This window comes from Pangasianodon hypophthalmus, chromosome 11 (assembly GCF_027358585.1).
Source record: "Pangasianodon hypophthalmus isolate fPanHyp1 chromosome 11, fPanHyp1.pri, whole genome shotgun sequence".
NCBI classification, from domain to species: domain Eukaryota; kingdom Metazoa; phylum Chordata; class Actinopteri; order Siluriformes; family Pangasiidae; genus Pangasianodon; species Pangasianodon hypophthalmus.
This window is the reverse complement of record NC_069720.1, coordinates 3896759-3916148: the sequence shown is the minus strand read 5'-3', so window position 1 is coordinate 3916148 and position 19390 is coordinate 3896759. Positions and strand designations below refer to the sequence as shown.

The following is a 19390-nucleotide window of genomic DNA, read 5'->3' as shown; positions in this document are numbered from 1 at the left end:
GGAATATATTATATAATAATAATTAATAATAATTATTATTATTTTATATATCTTGTTTTTTTTTAAATAATAATAATTATATGTGTGTGTTATGTTTTCTAACTTGAGTTTCCGAATACACTTCCGAATAAGCATTTGGAACTGTCATGCTATGTTTCATGGAGGTTCAAACCTACACCTACAGCTACACCTCTAGTCTGTGGTGCTTTAAGCAAAAATATCTGTTCAATCAAATTTGAATGCTGGTATGAGAGAGACGTTTATAAAATAAGATGCACTGAAGTACACCGAATGAGTTTAGAATCTTTCAAAAGAGCGTAAATATGATCAGATTAGTGATTAGTGTGCAAAACTGACTAATTTAACTGACCGTGACCTTCCCGAGTTATCAGCCGCAGTGCAAACACCAACATGCTGGATCATGACAGGACGCTGCTACAGTGCCCAAGGATGGAATGAGACCCTGAGGGGCGGGACCTCGAAAGCACAGCCAATCAGAGCGAGGGCGGGTTGTGTGTTTCGATGTCAGATGCCTGCGTGCTGGAATGCGGTCTGTAAGAGCCGTAGCTTGCCTGTCGTTACCTCAGGGGAGTTCATTTAACACCCATGCCACACGAGCTGACATGACAAGCCATCGGCTGAAAAACAGCACGAGCAGAAACTCAAGTTAGAAAACCTGAATACTGCTGCAGCCACGAACAGAGGAAATGACCACCGGGGATATTACGCTTCATGTTTACTTTAGAGGTGTTAAGATGTTTACAGGACAGAAGATGAGATATAATGGTGTCAAAGTCAAGACAATACGCAGGCTCTATAAGCAGGAGTGTATAATAGTGTGACAGGTAGAGTGAAACTGTACTTCTGAGTAGATAAACAGAGATCAGCCTCATCTGCATCATCTCCAGGATAAAAAAGTCCTGGCCAAAACCAAAACCAAAACCAAAAACCAGAACCGAAGACCAAAAACTGGATTTTTAAATTATTATTAATTTAGTACTTTCTGCATTATTTCAAATAGTTTATATTGCTGTTATTAGTTTGTATTATGTTTTTGACAAATTGGAAAGAAAGAAAGAAAGAAAGAAGGGGGGGGGAGGGGGGAAGAAAGAAAGACAAAAAAGAAAGAAAGAAAGAAAGAAAGAAAGATGTGAAGAAATTGGAAGAAAATGTAATGAAAATGTAAAGAGGCAAATGAAAAGAAAGAAAGAAAGAAAGAAAGAAAAAGAACAATGTGAAGAAATTGGAAGAAAATGGAAGGAAAAATAAAGAGGCAAATGGAAAGAAAGAAAGAAGCCCACCACCTAAAAACTTTCAAGTTTGGAAGTGTTAATCTGAATGTGCGTGTGTGCGTGTGTGTGTGTGTGTGTGTGTGTGTGTTACAGTGATCTACAAGCCTATTCTGTCTACACCCAAGCCATTTACACACTATATTTACTGAAACTCACCACAAAGAGAAACTGTAGATCACACAGCACATGTTCTCCAGGAATTCTCCCGATCTAATGTAATGTGTGTATATCACATTCTAATTCGCATTCTGCTATTCAGAGTGGTGTTACATGAGAGTTTTGTGGTTTGTGAGTATTATTTATTCAGAGGTGAATTTCGGTCACGATGCTGAATCACAGTGCTGATGGTGTCCCTCGCTCTCTTATTACTCCCTAACGTCTGCTCAGTTACGCATGATTAAATCACGTCTCTTCAAACACTCCATTTATCAAGCTGCAGTATTTCATACCTTGTCATCTCTCCTTAGTGTGTGTGTGTGTTATCTTTGGGAAGTGGAGAGGCTTTGAAATCTAAGAAGAGACTGAACTAAAAATACACATTGGAAGGGTGTGTTAGCGCAGAACTGAGGTGCCCCTGTGTGTCCAAAAAAAAATGCACCCTGTCCTGTTCTTATACAAACCACAAGACAAACAGTATTTTTCTGCAAGGCCTCTCTCTCTCTCTCTCTCTGTCGTCAGGTGTTATCTCCAGCAGTATAATGGAGACAAAGTTGATGGACCCTGCACGTCTGCTCTGACAGTGCTGTTAACTAGTGACCAAAAGTCAGACACTGACACTGGAAACAAAAATTTCACTAATTCTCTTGCCCTCAGTTTGCAAATCTCCCCTGCTACCACATCCCAAAAGGTGCTCTACTGAGCTCAGAGCTAGTGACTGAGGAGGCAACTGAAGTCCACTGAACTCATTTTCATGTTCATGGAACCAGTCTGAGATGATTTTGTGACATGGCGCGTTATCATGCTGGAAGTAGCTATTACTAGATGGGTGAATTGTGACTATAAAGGGACACACAGTCAGCAACAATACTCAGATAGGCTGTGACATTGTTGGGACACAGGATGCTCGATTGCTAGGGGCCCAATGTGTGCCAGAAACATTCCTCACAGCATGACACCACCACCACCAGCCTGAACTGTTCAGACTGTGTTCATACATTGATTCATACAGTGGGCGCAAGATTCTGATTCTACCATCTGCATGTTGCAGCGAAATACAGCTTCTACTACATCTGTCTAGTTTTTGTTGAGCCTGCACCAACTATCAACCCGTCTGGCACTAACAACCATGCCATGCTTACCAAAGTGACTGAGATCTCATTTTCTCCACTCCCCACATTTATTCTGCCCTAGCCTGCGTTTGCTACAGCGTTGTTTGCTACTGCGTTGTTTGCTGCAGTGTGCTAGCAATTGTTGTTGCTACAGCGTTGTTGTGCTAGCAATGAACTCCTCATGCTGAGTTTTCTGTTTAAGATGTTTTACTTCTACTGTAAGAAGATGCTGAAGTTCGTCCTCTTGATATTTTTCAGAGCACAGTTTGCAGTCTGCTTTGCTTTGATTGCATTAATTGTGAAATACATCCAGATCGTTGTTATTTCGTTGCATAAGTATCACATAGTATGATGCTGGTACTGGAGCACCCAGGACCAGCCTTGGTATCGATGCATCGTTAATTTTTACTAAAAAAAAGGTATTTAAAAAAAGGTCTTGGGGTTTTCCAGGGCTGAGCAAGTCAACAATATCGTATTGATTGAATTTCAGTATAATAATGTTATCATACTCTTTCCTGAGTTTCACAAGTTTTCTTTCCAGATGTTAACTGACGATTAAAATCTATTTTTGTTCCAGTAATTTCATTTCCTCTTCCTTTTTCTTAGATTTTCTTACATTGTAAATGTTGTGTAACAAAACCCCACCATTGTTGCCTAAAATCCAGAATGAAAACATATTAATCATGATTTCTGTTCTCCTCAGATAGCCCAGGGCTACGGATCCGGGGTTTAACCCTAGCTCTCCGCCAAGAGAACAGGAGAAGAAGAACAGCACTTGAGAGGGAGAAAAAGAGAGAGAGAGAGATCAGCAAGCCAGTGTCTTCACTCCAACAGAGCGAAGGATGGGAGAGATGGAGGATGAAAAGAGCCAGGCAGGGAGGATGTTTGAGACCTTCATCCAGGCGTCCACCTGTAAGTCCACGCTGCAGGCCTTTAACGTCATGTGCACTTACCTGGAGCTGGATCCTCTGGAGCATGACTCCTTCTACAGCAGCCTGAAGAGCAGACTGACCTGCTGGAAGGCCAAAGCGCTGTGGAGTAAACTGGACAAGAGAGCCAGTCACAAGGAGTACAAGAAAGGCGAAGCCTGCGTAGGCACAAAGGTAAGTGTTCTGAGAGAGAGCCAGGGCGTTACTCACAGTTAGCGCTGTACATCATAGGAAGATTAAACTTCAGTACTTGGGGAAATTTAGTAAGTGTGAGTGAAGATTAGCAGACAGTCGTTCTCAGTAAAAGTGCACATGACCCCCAAGCCGAGTGCTCAGGATGGCTGCTCCCATAGAAAGGCTGGAGGAGTCACATGGAAGGATATCATTAAATAAAATAATATGAAAGAATGAGGGAAGAGAAGAAAAGAGAAAAAGTAACAAGTAAGTAGAGGGAAAAAAAAAGAAACAAACAAACAAACACAAAGATCAAACAAATTGTTTGAAAGAAACACACAGGAATGTAAGAAAAATTTAGAGTGAAATGGAAATGGAGAGAAGAAAGAAAGGAACAAATAAATAATCAAAGTGTAGAAATAAGAAAATGGTAGCGTTAAAGGTAAAGAAAGAAAGAAAGAAAGATAGCAAACAAACAAGCAAAAAAACAGAAGCAAAGTACAGAAACATAAGAAAAAAATAGAGGAAAAAGAAAACAGAAGAAATAAAGAAAGAAAGAAAGAAAGAGTTGTATTTTAAAAAGCTGAAGCTGTTTGGAAGCGTTCATTTTTTGGGCATGAAGTGAGGGTGTGATGAGCGATGATGAAGGAATGAAGAAAAGAAGAGAAAAAGTAAAGAGAAGAGTGTGTAATTTAGCACAACATGGAGAATATTACCTAAAGCATTAGAAAAGTGAAAAAGGGTTAATGGGAAATGGGCTTGATCATTGGTATACACACACACACACACAAACACACACACGCACACACACACACACACACACACACAGTATGAGCGTGGGCTTTTATCGTGCCCATGTCTTTGTGAGTTTTGTAGTGTAACAGATTTTCTTGGCACTTACAGACATGAACCATAACTCCTTCATACCTTTCTCTCTCTCTCTCTCTCTCTCTCTCTCACTCACGCACACACACACGCACACACACACACACACACACACACACACACACCCACCCACACCCACACAGACAGCTTCACTCAGCAGATATGATGATTGGAGGTGGTGTGACGGCAGACTGCTTCTTTATAAGTCTCCAGAACAATAAAGTCCTGAATGGCGCGGTGCCCAGACTCTTATTAATGTGTGTCTGAAGCGTTTCATGCCTAGAATTTAACAAGTTGCATTTGATAGCAGCCATAAATGCCCCAGCGACTTTGTTGATGTGAATGAGAGCAATTATGCCTGGCAATAGAGGTTGTAATTTTCCTCACGTTGCTATAAAGCCGCTAATTATACGCAGTACTTCTTTTTCAAGCCTTTCTCGCTTTGATGAGATGCAGCGCAGCATACTTTAATGACACTTTGGCACAAACACACCAGATATGCTGTTACTGTATTATGAATCATTATCAGTATTTACATAGCAACATGCAGGACCTGGGCTTGAAACTACTGTAGATATATACAGTTATAACATTTCTGTAGTCTTTAATATATACAGTTATAACATTTCTCTAGTCTTTAATATATAGTTATAACATTTCTCTAGTCTTTAATATATACAGTTATAACATTTCTCTAGTCTTTAATATATACAGTTATAACATTTCTGTAGTCTTTAATATATAGTTATAACATTTCTCTAGTCTTTAATATATACAGTTATAACATTTCTCTAGTCTTTAATATTTACAGTTATAACATTTCTCTAGTCTTTAATATATACAGTTATAACATTTCTCTAGTCTTTAATATATACAGTTATAACATTTCTCTAGTCTTTAATATTTACAGTTATAACATTTCTCTAGTCTTTAATATTTACAGTTACAACATTTCTCTAGTCTTTAATATATACAGTTATAACATTTCTCTAGTCTTTGCATGTAAAACTGCCTGAAAGTGAATACTGCTGCAGGCACAACTAGAGAAATTCATACACTTCACCTTTCCTTCAGAAGCGTTAAGATATTTACATGCCCTCAAAGCCAAGACAATACACAGGCTCTAAAAGCAGAACTTAAAATAGTGCAGCAGGTTTGTACTACACGTAATTGTACTTTTCAGTAAGAGAAACAGAGATCAGAGAACAGCATCATCCCCAAAATATGCAAAAAAAAAATTAATTCCTGGCCAGAACTCAAATCTGAAACCAGAGCTGAAGACCAAGTACTGAATTCTTTAATTATTAGGTGTTAGATGTTTGTACTTTTGATTAATTTAGAATAATTGATCTTGCTTTTTTTGTCTTGCTTGATCTTGTTTTCATAAACAACAAAAAAGGCATTTTTAAATACTTATTAAATGGCCGTTTTCAGTAAAAAGAAAAAAAGAGAAAAAAAAAGAAAGTGAAGAAAAATATACAAAAATAGAGTGAAAAGGAAAGAGAAAGAAAGAGAAATCTGACCATCGAACTAATTAAAAGTTTGAGTAGCGTTTTACATCTAAATGAAGTGTAATTGAAGTGACTGGGGTAAAAAAAAGAAAAAGAAAAAAGAGGCAAGTTGTAGAATATATACATTGCAAGTACAAGTAGTGCAGATCTACAAGTAGAATGAAAAAGAAAAGGAAAAAAATGAAAGGAAGAAACAAACAAACAAAAAAGAAAAAGTGTTGGGGTGAAAGAAAGAAAGAAAGAAAGAAAGAAACCAACCAACCAACAAACAAATGAACAAAGTATAGAAAATGTATCGAAAAGGTAAAGAGAAAGGTAAATGGATAGAATGAAAGAAACAAACAAACAAAAGAAAGGAAGGATGGACTGAAGAAAGAAAGAAAGAAAACAACAAACAACGTGTAGAAAATGTACTGAAAAAGCAGAGTGAAATGGAAATAGAAAGAGTGAAAGAAAGAAAGAAAGAAAGAAAGAAAGAAAGTGATGGGGTAGATGAAAAAAGAAAAAAGAAATGGATGAGGTGAAAGAAAGAAAGAAAGAAAGAAAGGACTTCCACCATCTAAAAGCTTAAGATGGTGTACATGTAAGAAGAAGAAAAGAGTGATTGATGTGAGAGTGGGAGTTGACGTTGGCACGTGATGACGCGCGGTGGTCCTGAGGAATAGCAGGACGTCTGTCTCTCTCTCTTCAGCATGCCGTGTTGTTTTTAAGACGTGCGTGACGTGACTGATGTCTGTGAACTGTAAAGGTACGCTTTCACACAGTCATGATGTCACTCTTCACTCAGACTCCACGTTTGCCAAATCCCAGTCTGCTCAGGATATGAGGTCATGTTCATGTTATCAACCTTCCCAGCATGACTGAATGCTTTTGCTCCGGGTTATTTTTTTTGTTGTTTGTTGCCGTCGTTCCTGTTGCTATGACTCCCAATCAGATGCTTTATTCTGCAGTTTGCTCAAGCATTACAAATACCAAGCATGGCAAAATTGGGGATTTTGGGATGTGGGGAGGGATTAGAGGGATTATAAATAACACTCATTTTGATCCTGCATTGCCTTTTATACTCATAAGCAGCTGAAAGGCAGGAATGTTTCCTCACTTTTTTTAAAAGCTATTGATGGCGCCAAAATTGGCGGAACATATTTGGACTTGTTGGCAGTTTGAATTGTAACATTTGACCCAGACGTGTCTGTCAGCATTCGAAAAAAAAAATAATGAAGCCAAATTTTCCACATCATTTCTATTTCTGTAAGTGTAAAACGTCCATATTTTGGATGTGCTGACTTTGTGAGACATTACTTCATTTTTGTATTATGGTCTGCTCAGTGTGTGTATATGGACCACATAACCAATGGCTTTCGACGACACAGTTTCCTCTCGTCTCAGAAACGCTGGCTTACTTTCCGCTTAGATCTTCTGGAGGCTCACACAGATTTCCTCCATTTTGTGGTCTCTGCACTTTAGTAATTCCAGTGCAGGGCCAAATGCCTGCCTGTCTGCGTGCATGTCTGCCTGTCTGTCTGTCTGGAATGCCAGCTTGTGCTCTTGTTGCCCTGCTGGTGGTCTGCCGCACTTGATTGAGTACCTTGGCCTGATGGTTTGAAGCCTTAATTATTTTTAAGCATCCTAGCTAAGTGTGTATGCTAGGCATGGATTCCACAAGGGGGTGGAAACATTCCTGTGAGATTCTGGTTCATGTTAATATGATTGCATCACATAATTACTGCAGATTTGTCAACTGCACATTCTTGCTGTGAATTTCCTGTTCTACAACATCCCAAAGGTGCTTTACTGGGCTCAGGTCTGGTGACTGGGGAGGCCACTGAGTACATTGAACTCGTTGTCATGTCCATAGAACCAGTTTGGGACAACTTTGTTACATGACGCTTGATCATGCTGGAAGTAGCAGGTATACTCAGATAGTCTGTGCCATTCAAATGAAGCTTGATTGGTATTAAGAGACCCAAAGTGTGCAAGGAAGACATTCTCTACACCATTGTACCCCACCACTAGCCTGAACTGTTCACACATGGCAGTTTGAGTCCATGGATTCATTCTTGACACCAAATTCTGACTCTACCATCTGCATCTCACAGGATTCATCAGACCAGGTAATGTTTTCCTAATCTTCCTCTGTGTTCCACTAAGTTTTGGTCAGCCCATGCCCACTATAACTTCAGATTCCAGTTTTTGGCTGAAAAGAGTGGACCCAGATGTGATCTTCTGTAGCCCATCTGGCTCAAGGTTTGGCATGATGTGCATTCTGAGATGCTTTTCTGATCACCACGGTTGTAAAGAGCGGTTATTTGAGATAGCCTTCCTGTCAGCTTGAACCAGTCGGGCCATTCTCCTCTGACGTTTTACTCTCCCTGGATGTTTACTCTCTTCTGATGAAAAGAGGGTCATTTTAATAATCTTTCACTGCTAGTTCACATTGTGGAGCAAAGCCACAAATTCGGTCCCAAATATAGCGAACACAAGAGAAAAATCACATTGACTGTAAAACTAGGATGTGTGTGTGTGTGTGTGAGTTGTGGGGAGTTGTCCTGAGCTTACTTACTTATGTGTGAAGTGGCTCTGGGTCCAACTGGGCACCACAGCTTTCATCAGGAAGTCACATCTGGCAGGTCATGCATGCCACTTCCTGTTCTGCAGACTTTTCCATGTGATAAGAGATATTGGGCTGGACTCTGGTGCCAGAGTGCTTCATTGATACTATCCTGGACTTTGTGGATCTCCGAGGGCAAGCTGTAAAAATCACAGACCCTCTGATGATGATCTCAGTGTCCCCCTTTTCTTTATGGGTCACAAGAGGGGGGTTTCTCACTCAACTCAGATATCCATACACCTTAATCAGTGCATGAGAAACGCTTAAACTGGGATGAGAGCTGTACATATCAGACAGGAAACAGATCTGCACTGATTTGGAAGGAAATACCACACCTCTGCTGTCTTATCCAGTTCAGGATGAGCCAAAACACAGGAACCTGTTGCTATGATAGCATCTTTTCTGACTGAGTTTTCGTTAGTCAGTGGTAGCTCAGTGGTTAAGACATTGGACTTCTGATCGGAAGAGTTCAAATCCCAGCACCACCAAGCTGCCACTGCTGGGCCCTTGAGCAAGGCCCTTAACCCTCAACTGCTCACTTGTATAAATGAGATAATTGTAAGTTGCTCTGGATAAGGGCGTCTGCCAAATGCCATAAATGTAAATGTAGTCATGCATCAGCCACGCCACAACCATTTCTTACAGACAGCACTGAAAAGAGAAGCTTCGCTTCTGCTCTGTGGCTTTTCTCTAAAGGTTAGCTCAAACCTAAAGCAATTTTAGTCATCTTTTTCACACTTATGTTATAATCACCATTTCAATCCACATCAACTCATTAGTTTTACTAATAACACATTTTATTCTTTAAACACTGCTGAATGTCTGCACAAGTGAAGTTTAAAATCGTGAAAATCCCTTGAAATCACACACACATGACATGTTTTTGCGAAACACAATATGGATACTTATGTGTAGGTTTGCTAACAGTGCCAAGCGAAACAGATTAGCTACATGGCTAAAAAAAGAAGAACAATTGAGCATTGATTATTTGATTTAATCTCTAGAATTTTTTAATGTGGATAAGGAGAGATATGAATGAATCATTCATTACAAAAATATATTTTATATTTCCGAGTGGTGCAATGGAAAAGCATTCGCTCAACTTGCGTACGAAGATTGTGAGTTTGAATCCCAGTCATGCCACAGCCATCTGTGGCTGAGAGGCCTTTCTCTCTGGTGGTAGGATGCCATTCTCTCTCTCTTTTTCTCTCTACTTCTTGTCAACCACAGTGCCACTAGCCAATCGTGGGCGTCTGTGAGGTCTTGTATGTGGAAGAGTGCAGATAGCGCTTTCCTCCGAGTGTGTTACACTGCCCCGTGACATAGCATGTGCATTAGCTTATGTATATTAATACAGACATAAACAAGTATATAAATTCCTGATTCAGCCATAGTCATTATCCTTTTTTAAAAAAGTGTCTGAGGTAGCACAGTGTTCGCGTCCTCGATGAAAAGCCAGCAAGTCATTGGCAAGTGTGGTGTTTAAAAAGATATTATTTCAGTCTGCCTAGTTTCTTTATTTTTCCTCGTCATGTTTAACCATGAGATGACTGCATGTTGTGTTTTTGTTATATGAAAATGTTATTTTGCTCAGATTCATCAGTTTCGTCAGTCTGCAGTGGTATTAAGAACGAGTAGTTGCAGTATTGATGTGTGTCACAACATGCAAACTGCAGTTTGATTAAATATACACACCAAATAAAAAAGTTTGCATTGAAAATATCAGTAGCGAGTAGGTTTTCGAACAAGGGACAAAAATCGCTAGTGACCGCTAGCCTAATGAGTCTGTTTGTCCCCCGGGCAGCTATGAAGAAAAAAAGCCTGTAATCTTTGTGTCCCGGTCTACTGATTTGTTCGTCTCTGATGATGACACATTGTTAAGTGAACTGTATTGTAATTGTATTGTACAGCAGATCCAGCTCATTATAACTGGCTGAGAAGTGGCCAGAAAAAAATAGCTGTCTTGATGAAAATGAAGTCTGTTGTTCCAGCGAGGGATGGATTAGACAAAAGTTTGGTATACACATGTTTCTTCAGGGTGCAGCCATGTAAAAGAATGCATGCTTGGCCTGGTGTCTGCTGATGATAACACGTCCCAGCTTTCATCACTCCATGGAGTGGAACAGAGACAGACTCACTGCTCTGGTCTTCCTTTACCTCATTTCTCACTGTTTTTATTGGTCAGTCTGAACTCAGCAAGCTTTTTGATGCGATCCAGACTATAGGATTATAAAGTCCGCTGTGGACAGTGGACAGATCTGAGTGAACATCTACCCAAACACAGGAACCCGAAACCTGAATAACAATAACACAGTATTGATCCCAGCGATTGTTTCTGGGAATCTCTCCTGCCATCGGGATATACACACATCAGAGAGGAAATATATCCTTCTGTTCAAACATGCTGATAGTCCTCACTGCAGCCACAGCACTTTGGCTTGGGGTCAGTCAACCATAGTAACGCTTGCCAAAATGGGTGGGCTGCGATGGGAGGGGAGGAAATGAACAATCCTGTAAGAAAAAAAATCACACTGGGTCACTGGAACGTTTGAATCAGAAGAAGGGTCAAACAGTGCATCTGGGTTTAGACAGGAGGGAAAACAGATCTGCTGAGTGATTCAGAGCTAGATTAGTAAGAAGATGAGAAGAGCTGCGTTAACCTCTTCCAGGCTTTTATCCCTGCACCCGAGGGAATGAAGTCATCCCACAGCCGGCTTTCTTAGCCACGCTCTGTAAGCTGAAAACCTGACTTCCTGCATTCTTGTGACCCTGATACAGCAAGCATGCATGCCTTTGATATGACAAGCTGTAATTATAATTTAATGTGGAAATGATGACACATGAGCCTCTTGCGCTTTGTAGTGCTATGGTAAACATGATCGTTCCTCATATATTCATAGAGCAGGTATTTGATATCGTCATATATAAATTTATTTCCTTAATGTGCTTAATTCAGGTTACTAATGGGTTTCAGTACACCACCAAATCAGAGAGACTACTTGGCTTTTCTAACGAAAAAAGGACAAAAATTGATTAGCAAAGGATAATTAGATATCACAGTGTGGTAGCAGTTTACATTATGGTTCCTTTAAAAAACTTACTTGCAGCATTAGTTAACAGTAGTTAAACATAACATCAGTAAATTTTAATAAAGTTAGTAAACTACTTGTAGTAGTAATTATTCATCCACAAGCAACAATATGAGCTAATGCTTTAATTAATATTTGCAGTTTTTAAGTCTAAAGACTAAATGGTGGATTCCAATATGTACTGTTAATTTTCAATGCTATTGAATGTTCATTTCTGATTGGTCAGAAGCCGTTGATTCATTTTCTATAACTCTGACAGGAGATCCAGCTGCAAGGGTTATATCAGTGCACTCGTTCCAATACATTATCATTTCTACAGTAACAGCTTACACAGGGGCTTGTATGGTGGACGATCCACATAAACAGACTTTGATGTGTGACGTGTGTAATTGTTGATATGGTGAAGTTTTCTGTGAGGGGATGTTTATTTAGCATTTTGTGAAGGAGTCAGTGTCAGCACTTCAGTGTCAGCTTCTCAGTAACATATCAAGCTGCGACAAGTGAGTGAAAAAATAAAGGATGTTGAGGGAACAACTGTTTATAGCTGCTATAATGTAAGTGATAACAGGAACTAACTTGTTTCCACAACAATAACTATAAATTGATTTTAAAAAAAGTGTGATATGTCATTCATTAGTAAAATTGCCATGGAATAAAAGAGGAAAGGCAGAATATCGGTAGACCTGATTATTTTATTCCTTACGTAAGTAATGCCAATAAAGCGCTTATAATAATTAAGGTTTTATTAATAATGAAATGAATAATAAATAATGAACATCTGCATCCTAAAGCAATGTTTATTTCATACACAAGTAAATATATATCCCCAAACATCAATTTGAATTAGTGCCTTAAGTATTTTTTGTGGTGTTTAAATGCCTGTAGTGTTAAATGAGGCCCAGACACCTGAGTTTTGTTCATTACACATAATTTGGTAACATGCTGGAACTGTATTTCTAGTGATGGATGCAATAAACATTGGTTAATACAGGTGTATCACACACACACACACACACATATATATATATATATATATATAGAATATAAATTGTATATATTACACATGTTAATTCATGTGGTCCCTTACTTTGTTTCTTTGCTAACATTTTATATGGATTATTAATGCTGAAATTTATGGATTGACAGTGTTTAGTAACAGAGTAAATAAATCAGCACAAGGAAGCCTTAATGTGAAGTTTTTACCCACAAAGTTAAAATACTTCAACTTCCTTAAGTGAAAATCTGTGAAAGGCAAAAAAAAAACTTTCATACTGTTTTTATGTCCATTGTCTTCATCTTTAATCTCTGTATTGTGGCTTGTACATGACATTTTTTTGCTGCATTACTGTATTTATGTATACACCTTTGCCCATCCCTTTCTTTAGTGCTAATCTGCTGTTAATATTTTCAGTGCTTGATAATCGGAGGAGGACCCTGTGGTCTGCGTACTGCTATAGAGCTGGCTTTCCTTGGTGCCAAAGTAGTGGTGATCGAGAAGAGAGACACATTTTCCAGGAACAATGTTCTGCACCTGTGGCCCTTCACCATCCATGACCTCAGAGGCCTGGGGGCTAAGAAGTTTTACGGCAAGTTCTGTGCGGGCGCCATAGACCACATCAGTGAGTACTGAGTAATCTCTCTGTATGCGAAACCCTTAGCTATTCAGGCATATGTAGACAATATACACTATTTTCAGAGTGCAGCAGAAGTTCATGTTTTTATGGGGAAGTAACTCTCCTCAGTTCTCTGTTCACCTTTTTGTAAGCCCTTCCTCTTTTGTGCTTGCTTTCACAATAATTTTTATCAAGGCTTTCTGATCTGTTAATACAGATGACTCTTTGTAAAAGGTTAAGGATGATTTAATGAAGGCTTCAGGCATGATTACGAGAGCTAAGAGTTCTTGTGCTGACTGTGTTCGTCAGGTATTCGGCAACTCCAGCTCATGCTCCTGAAGATTGCGCTGATTTTGGGGGTTGAGTTCCACATCAATGTGGAGTTTGTAAAGCTTCTGGAGCCTCCAGAAGACCAGGAAAACGAGGGTGAGTTCGTCCATACCTGACCACAACATAACCTATTGCACCTTTGTCTTGTCCAACTGGTTAAACTTCAAAGGGCCTCTGATTGTATAAAGAAGACTTTCAAAACCTAACTTATCAACCTTGTTTTTCTGTTCTTCTGCTCTAATTAATCTCTGGACCTGCCACTTCCAAATTTTGCCCATTTTCTATATAATGAGGTAAATTTATAAGAGTTACCGCACTGATGGTAATTTGAGTTAGTTCTCTTCTCTATGCAGAGGTATATTATAGGCTTATTCATTAAGATTTATTGTTAAAACCCATAAAAACTAAAATCCCACAATTATACATATACTATATGGCCAAAAGTATGTGGATACCTGACCATCACACCCATATGTGGACATTCCCTATACTGTTGACACAAAGTTTGACGCACACAATTGTCTAGAATGTCTTTGTATCCTGTAGTTTAAACATTTCCCTTCCCTGGAACTAAGAAGCCCAAACCTGTTCCAGCATGACAGTGCGCCTGTGCACAAAACAAGTTCCCTAAAGACATGGTTTGCCAAGGCTGGAGTGTAACAACTCAAATGGCCTGCACAGAGCCCTGACCTCAACCCGACTGAACACTCTTGTGTAGTATGACCTGGAACGCCGACTGAGTGCCAGGCTTCATTCATTTATTCATTCATTCAATTTTATTTGTATAGCGCTTTTAACACTGGACATTGTCACAAAGTCAGGATATAAATTCAGGATATAAATTTTAAATTTATGAATTTATCCCTAATGAGCACGCCAGAGGCAACATCGGCAAGGAAACACTCCCTGAGATGATATGAGGAAGAAACCTTGAGAGGAACCAGACTCAAAAGAGAACCCATCCTCATCTGGGTGACAACGGATAGTGCAACTATAAATAATTCCCTTCTATAACTGTGTATGGTCAAAAAGTGCAATTGCGTAACCAGGAAATTAATTATAGTTTTCACATGAAGTCTATTTTGTTGAAGTTATCAGACTTTTCACTTATGGAGACTTGAGTGCAAAACTGTTTGTATCAATTGCAGTCCAAAGCCATCTTCATGGTTTCTAAGTGGTACCATCCACAGTAATCTCATGTATCTTCAGGCTGTCCATATGGCACTATCCTCAGCAGCAGAAAGGGGTTTCCATGTGATCTTCAACCAGAAGTAGGGCATCAGGCTGGATCAGGCAGGTCCCGAGAGCAGAAGGGTATACCAGTCAAGATCACTGGTATCTCACGAGTAGCATGTCGAGCTTCCTCGCCCGACCGCATTAATGTGGCTAAATGGGCAAATCCCCACAGCTAGTGGAAAACCTTCCCAGAAGAGTGGAGGTTATTATAACAGCAAAGGAGGACTAAATCTGGAAGGGGATATTCAACAAGCACATGTGGGTGTGATGGGCAGGTATCCACAAACATTTGGTCATATAGTGTATCTGGCTGAGGGCATATGTATCGGTTTCCCAACATATACCACTATCCATGAAAATAAGAGCAGTTTCTCTGGAGGTTTTCATGTAGTGACAAGTGTATAGGCACAAGTAATAGAATATGACTAACAAAACTCTAAACAGAAATACCTTGCCAGTTTGACATTAGAAGATATGCAGAGTACCTGTTTCATTTAACAGCAGAGCACACCAAATCAAAGGTGTGTGCCAATACCTGTTAATGCAAGCTTTGTCAGATGACTTTAATACACTATATGGCCAAAAGTATGTGGATATCTGACCATCACACCCATATGTGGGCCTTCCCCAAACTGCTGGAAGCACACAGTTGGTTTGCCAAAGTTGGTGTGGAAAAACCTGAGTGGCCCACACAGAGTCCTGACCTCAACCCCACTGAACACCTTTGGAATGAATTGGAACGCTGCTGTGCGCCAAGCCTTTTCACTCAACATCACTAGTTAATGCTTTTGTGGCAGCCATGCTCCAAAATCTAGTGGAAAGCCTTCCTAGAAGAGAGGAGGCAGTTATAGCAGCAAAGATGGGACCAGCTCCATATTAATGACTCATGGTTTTGGAATTAGATGTTCAACAAGCACACAGAGTTGTGATGGTCAGGTGTCCATATAATTTTAGCCATATAGTGAACACAATGCATTTAGGGCATTGGATAGGGTACACAGTGGCACTATTTTATACCCTATGTATGTATTCACAAATAAAGTGAAAAGGAAAGGGAATTGGCCTTGAAGACAAGTGAAATAGTAAGAAGAAAATAATACATTGGGTAAAAGAATTTAAAAAATGGCTCTGAAACAGTAAATTGTTAGGTAAAACTGTGATGCTGACATCAGCACTATTTTTTTTTCTCCACCCCAATGTCCTGCATCAGCTCACATGGTCTAGTAAAAAGCAAACATGCAGGATCGCTGTCAGTTTGCTGAACCGAGCGGTGTCACACTGTCAGCAGAAAAATGCTAATAGTATCAGCAGTCAGGGTTAGCATAGGCAAATCTGACTTTCACGGTCAGAAACAAAGGCAGGTCAAAATAAAAAACACACCAAAAAAGCCCCAGAAATATCACTTACAAAATAGGTAACTAGAACCTTAAATATCTTAGACTTGCACTTGTAAAATGAAAGACATAGTATAAATATGCTGACTGGGATGACAACAGAACCAGACGCGGAAGAAACTAAACACGATACAGATTCGAGGGCGTGTCCTGGGTGCAGCCAGAGCAGGTGAGCCGAAAGAGCCGTGCATTACATTTACTGGCTCACACAGTGGTCAGTTTTCCATTAGTCCCCATGTGTTCTGCACCTCTGTTACACCAGACAATGCTAAGGCAAAACACAAGGCTTCGTGCTTCTCTTAAACACTGCCATAAGCATCACTATGACAACCGGACAACAGCGGCTGTTAATGTCATTTTTAATGCCTGTGGAAAATTTCTCTGTTTTTAGCCAGTGGTGTCCTCCCAGGTTGTTATGAGTTAGCTGCAGAGCATCTACAGGGTCAGTGCACCGTTTTGTTCTGTTTAACGAGAACGACAGCTCATTATGTTATTACGTTATTAATGGCTGATAATGAGCTCATCGGTGTAATTAGAAACAACATGCTCTTAGATGAAATAATGCTTTCGTGAGCTTTTATGGAGCAGTGTTGCTCAGAGACTGTTGATTAGACTGCTCTTCTGTCTATTCATCAGAGACATGAGTCAGCTAATGAAAACAAGAGGCCTTGCTAAATTAAGACCGTTAGCTGCTGTGACCTTGCACCATGGCCCTGAGAAGTCAAACAGTTCAGTCAGATCACGCAACTTTTGGACAATGCCTGTTTTTCTCATTCCCTCATATTCCGTTGGGGTTTGAGAGATCCAAGAGTCTCTTTGAACAGTGCCAAAAAAAACCACACCATTGTTTTATCAGCCTGATGCATAATGACATATTTTGATTTGATAAAATGAAAATTATGCACAAATTTTTTCCATTACGTTTGCAATAAAAGATGATTAAACGCAGTAGTTGGGATGTTTTATACAGCAAATTAGACCATAACTGTGCAAATTGTAAGTAGATACAGATAGCAGCATATGAACATGTGTCAGTAATGACACGGGTACAGTACAGATGATGTCATAAAGTGCAATAAGCATGAGGATTAATGTTTCAGTTATTTTGTCTCTGCTGGGTTTTAATTTTTATTTATTTGGGTTTATTTTTAACTGATATTATATAAGAAAAAAGTAATGATGATGATGATTATAATAGAACAGCAATAAAATATTAATGTATATAAATAAATAAATAAATAAAATAAGAAGCTAAGATATATCTTATTAGCTTCTAAATGCACTGAAACACACACATTTGATTACGATGACCTACATTTTTAAACTGTGGTATGTGTAACGTGTAACACACGTGCATGCGTTACTTTGCGTTACAGGGCCTGGTTGGAAGGCGGAGATCCGGCCATCAGATCATCCTATAGCTGACTTTGATTTCGATGTTGTGGTCGGGGCTGATGGGAGACGAAACACACTTGAAGGTACATTAGTGTCTATATGACTTCTGTTTTGTACAGAGAACTTCATACAAGTCATTAGAAGCCCCTTAAATGAATCTCTACTACAGTAACTGCACACGTGGGATCTTGCATGTTTACATAGTAACCAAGTAGCTATAATTATCGTTGTTCTATAAATACAGAGGAAATGTTCCAGGGGTAACCAAAACAACTTCGAATACGATACAGGAGCATGGAAACACAAATAGCATGTCACCTTGCCTTGTTTTTGTTGACAAGTTGTGCAAACAAGCCACAGCCCTTTCCATAACTCCAGGACATTTTTAAACATCCTCTATGACAAAATACAGTCTTCAGACAAAACCCAGGAGACATCTCCTCCTCACGCTCCTTATCAGTCGTGGAGTTTGAACGACTCTAACTGAGAGAAACTTGGCTGTTGCTCTTGGCTGCACTCCCTTGCCATTTCAACTGGATTGTTTCATCCAAGAGAGCTACAAAGCAATAAAGTCAAGTCCTGCTCTGTAAAACGATAGCCGATGATGTCAGAGGATTTTGCTAAACATTTGGTTATAATATGAAATCAACAGATCAGAGTCAGTTCCTGAATAGTGCCGTGGGCTGAGGCTGGCTGGCCGTCGTTCAGTGGATGACGCTTGACTCTTGGATTCTTTCCCTCATACCCGTCATCTTTTTACCTATCTCCTAAACAGATGCTTATTCCTAATAAGGTCATTCTCAGGCTTCTCCAAATGATGACCCATTTACTTTACTGCACGCTTATGAGAAACTTTAAGGGGGGAAATCATGCTTTTGTGGTTTGTCCTCTGCTGTAATTGGGCTGCTTGGGCTTCCAATCTGGTGGAAGTTAAATATATCCTTGTCTGAGGCCTCACGGTCATGCGAGGAAAGCGCAGCTGCTTTTGGAGACACGAGTGTGGGCGTGTACATGGAAAGATGACGTCTCTTTGAATTAACTTACCAGTAATGGCCAGTAATTAAATGCAAACCTGGCTCGAGAGCCACTTTGCAGAGCCTCGTACATTATTTTGGAGGACAGGAGACCAGAAACTGTTTAAGCCTTGCGGTTGCAGGTTAATGAGTAACTCCAATCCTCATCTTTAAGGCATTAAATCACACACTGGATGCAGAAATGCCATGGAAGTGAACAACCTGTACTGTATCAGTTACTCCAGTCAAGCGCTAAAGGAAATGTGTGGTTTTCCCCTCCCAAGGTTCTCTTAGATCAAGTGAGATAGCCGTGGCCACTGCGTAGCTCCACGTCCTATGCCTTCAAACCGTTTATATCTTTGTGGTGAAGCCAAGCTTTCCAGAGCCTAAAATAACCAGCCTGTGATTTAGGTAACAGTTGATTTCAGTAGGATTAGCATGCCTCCGCCTGGATGGAAAGGAAAAATGCCACAACGCTCACTTCCAATTCTGTCTCTCTCTCCTTTCTTCTCTAAAGGAATGCTTGCACTTTCGTTACTTGTACTTTCACATTTGCTTACTCACATTTGCTTTTTCCACTCTTTCCATCACCTGCATTTGACTTCCAAATTCTTGCTTTCCAATTATGCTTGTTTCACAAGGACATTTTAGTA

General features: G+C 39.7%; 1 protein-coding gene across 18 annotated transcripts in view; it reads left to right on the top strand.

Annotated features, from left to right (window-relative positions):
• Positions 1-19390, top strand: part of mical2a (microtubule associated monooxygenase, calponin and LIM domain containing 2a) — a 57225-nt gene that overhangs the window by 11961 nt on the left and 25874 nt on the right. For all 18 annotated transcript variants that reach the window (XR_003403696.3, XR_004579078.2, XR_008302720.1 and 15 more), the window contains 4 exons: positions 3264-3663; positions 13168-13375; positions 13679-13795; positions 17706-17807. Coding sequence is in view for 15 of the 18 variants with exons in the window: in XM_034308622.2 (XP_034164513.2) it covers positions 3403-3663; positions 13168-13375; positions 13679-13795; positions 17706-17807 (688 nt within the window). In the remaining 3 variants the exon portion in view is untranslated. The remainder of the gene's footprint in view (positions 1-3263; positions 3664-13167; positions 13376-13678; positions 13796-17705; positions 17808-19390) is intronic.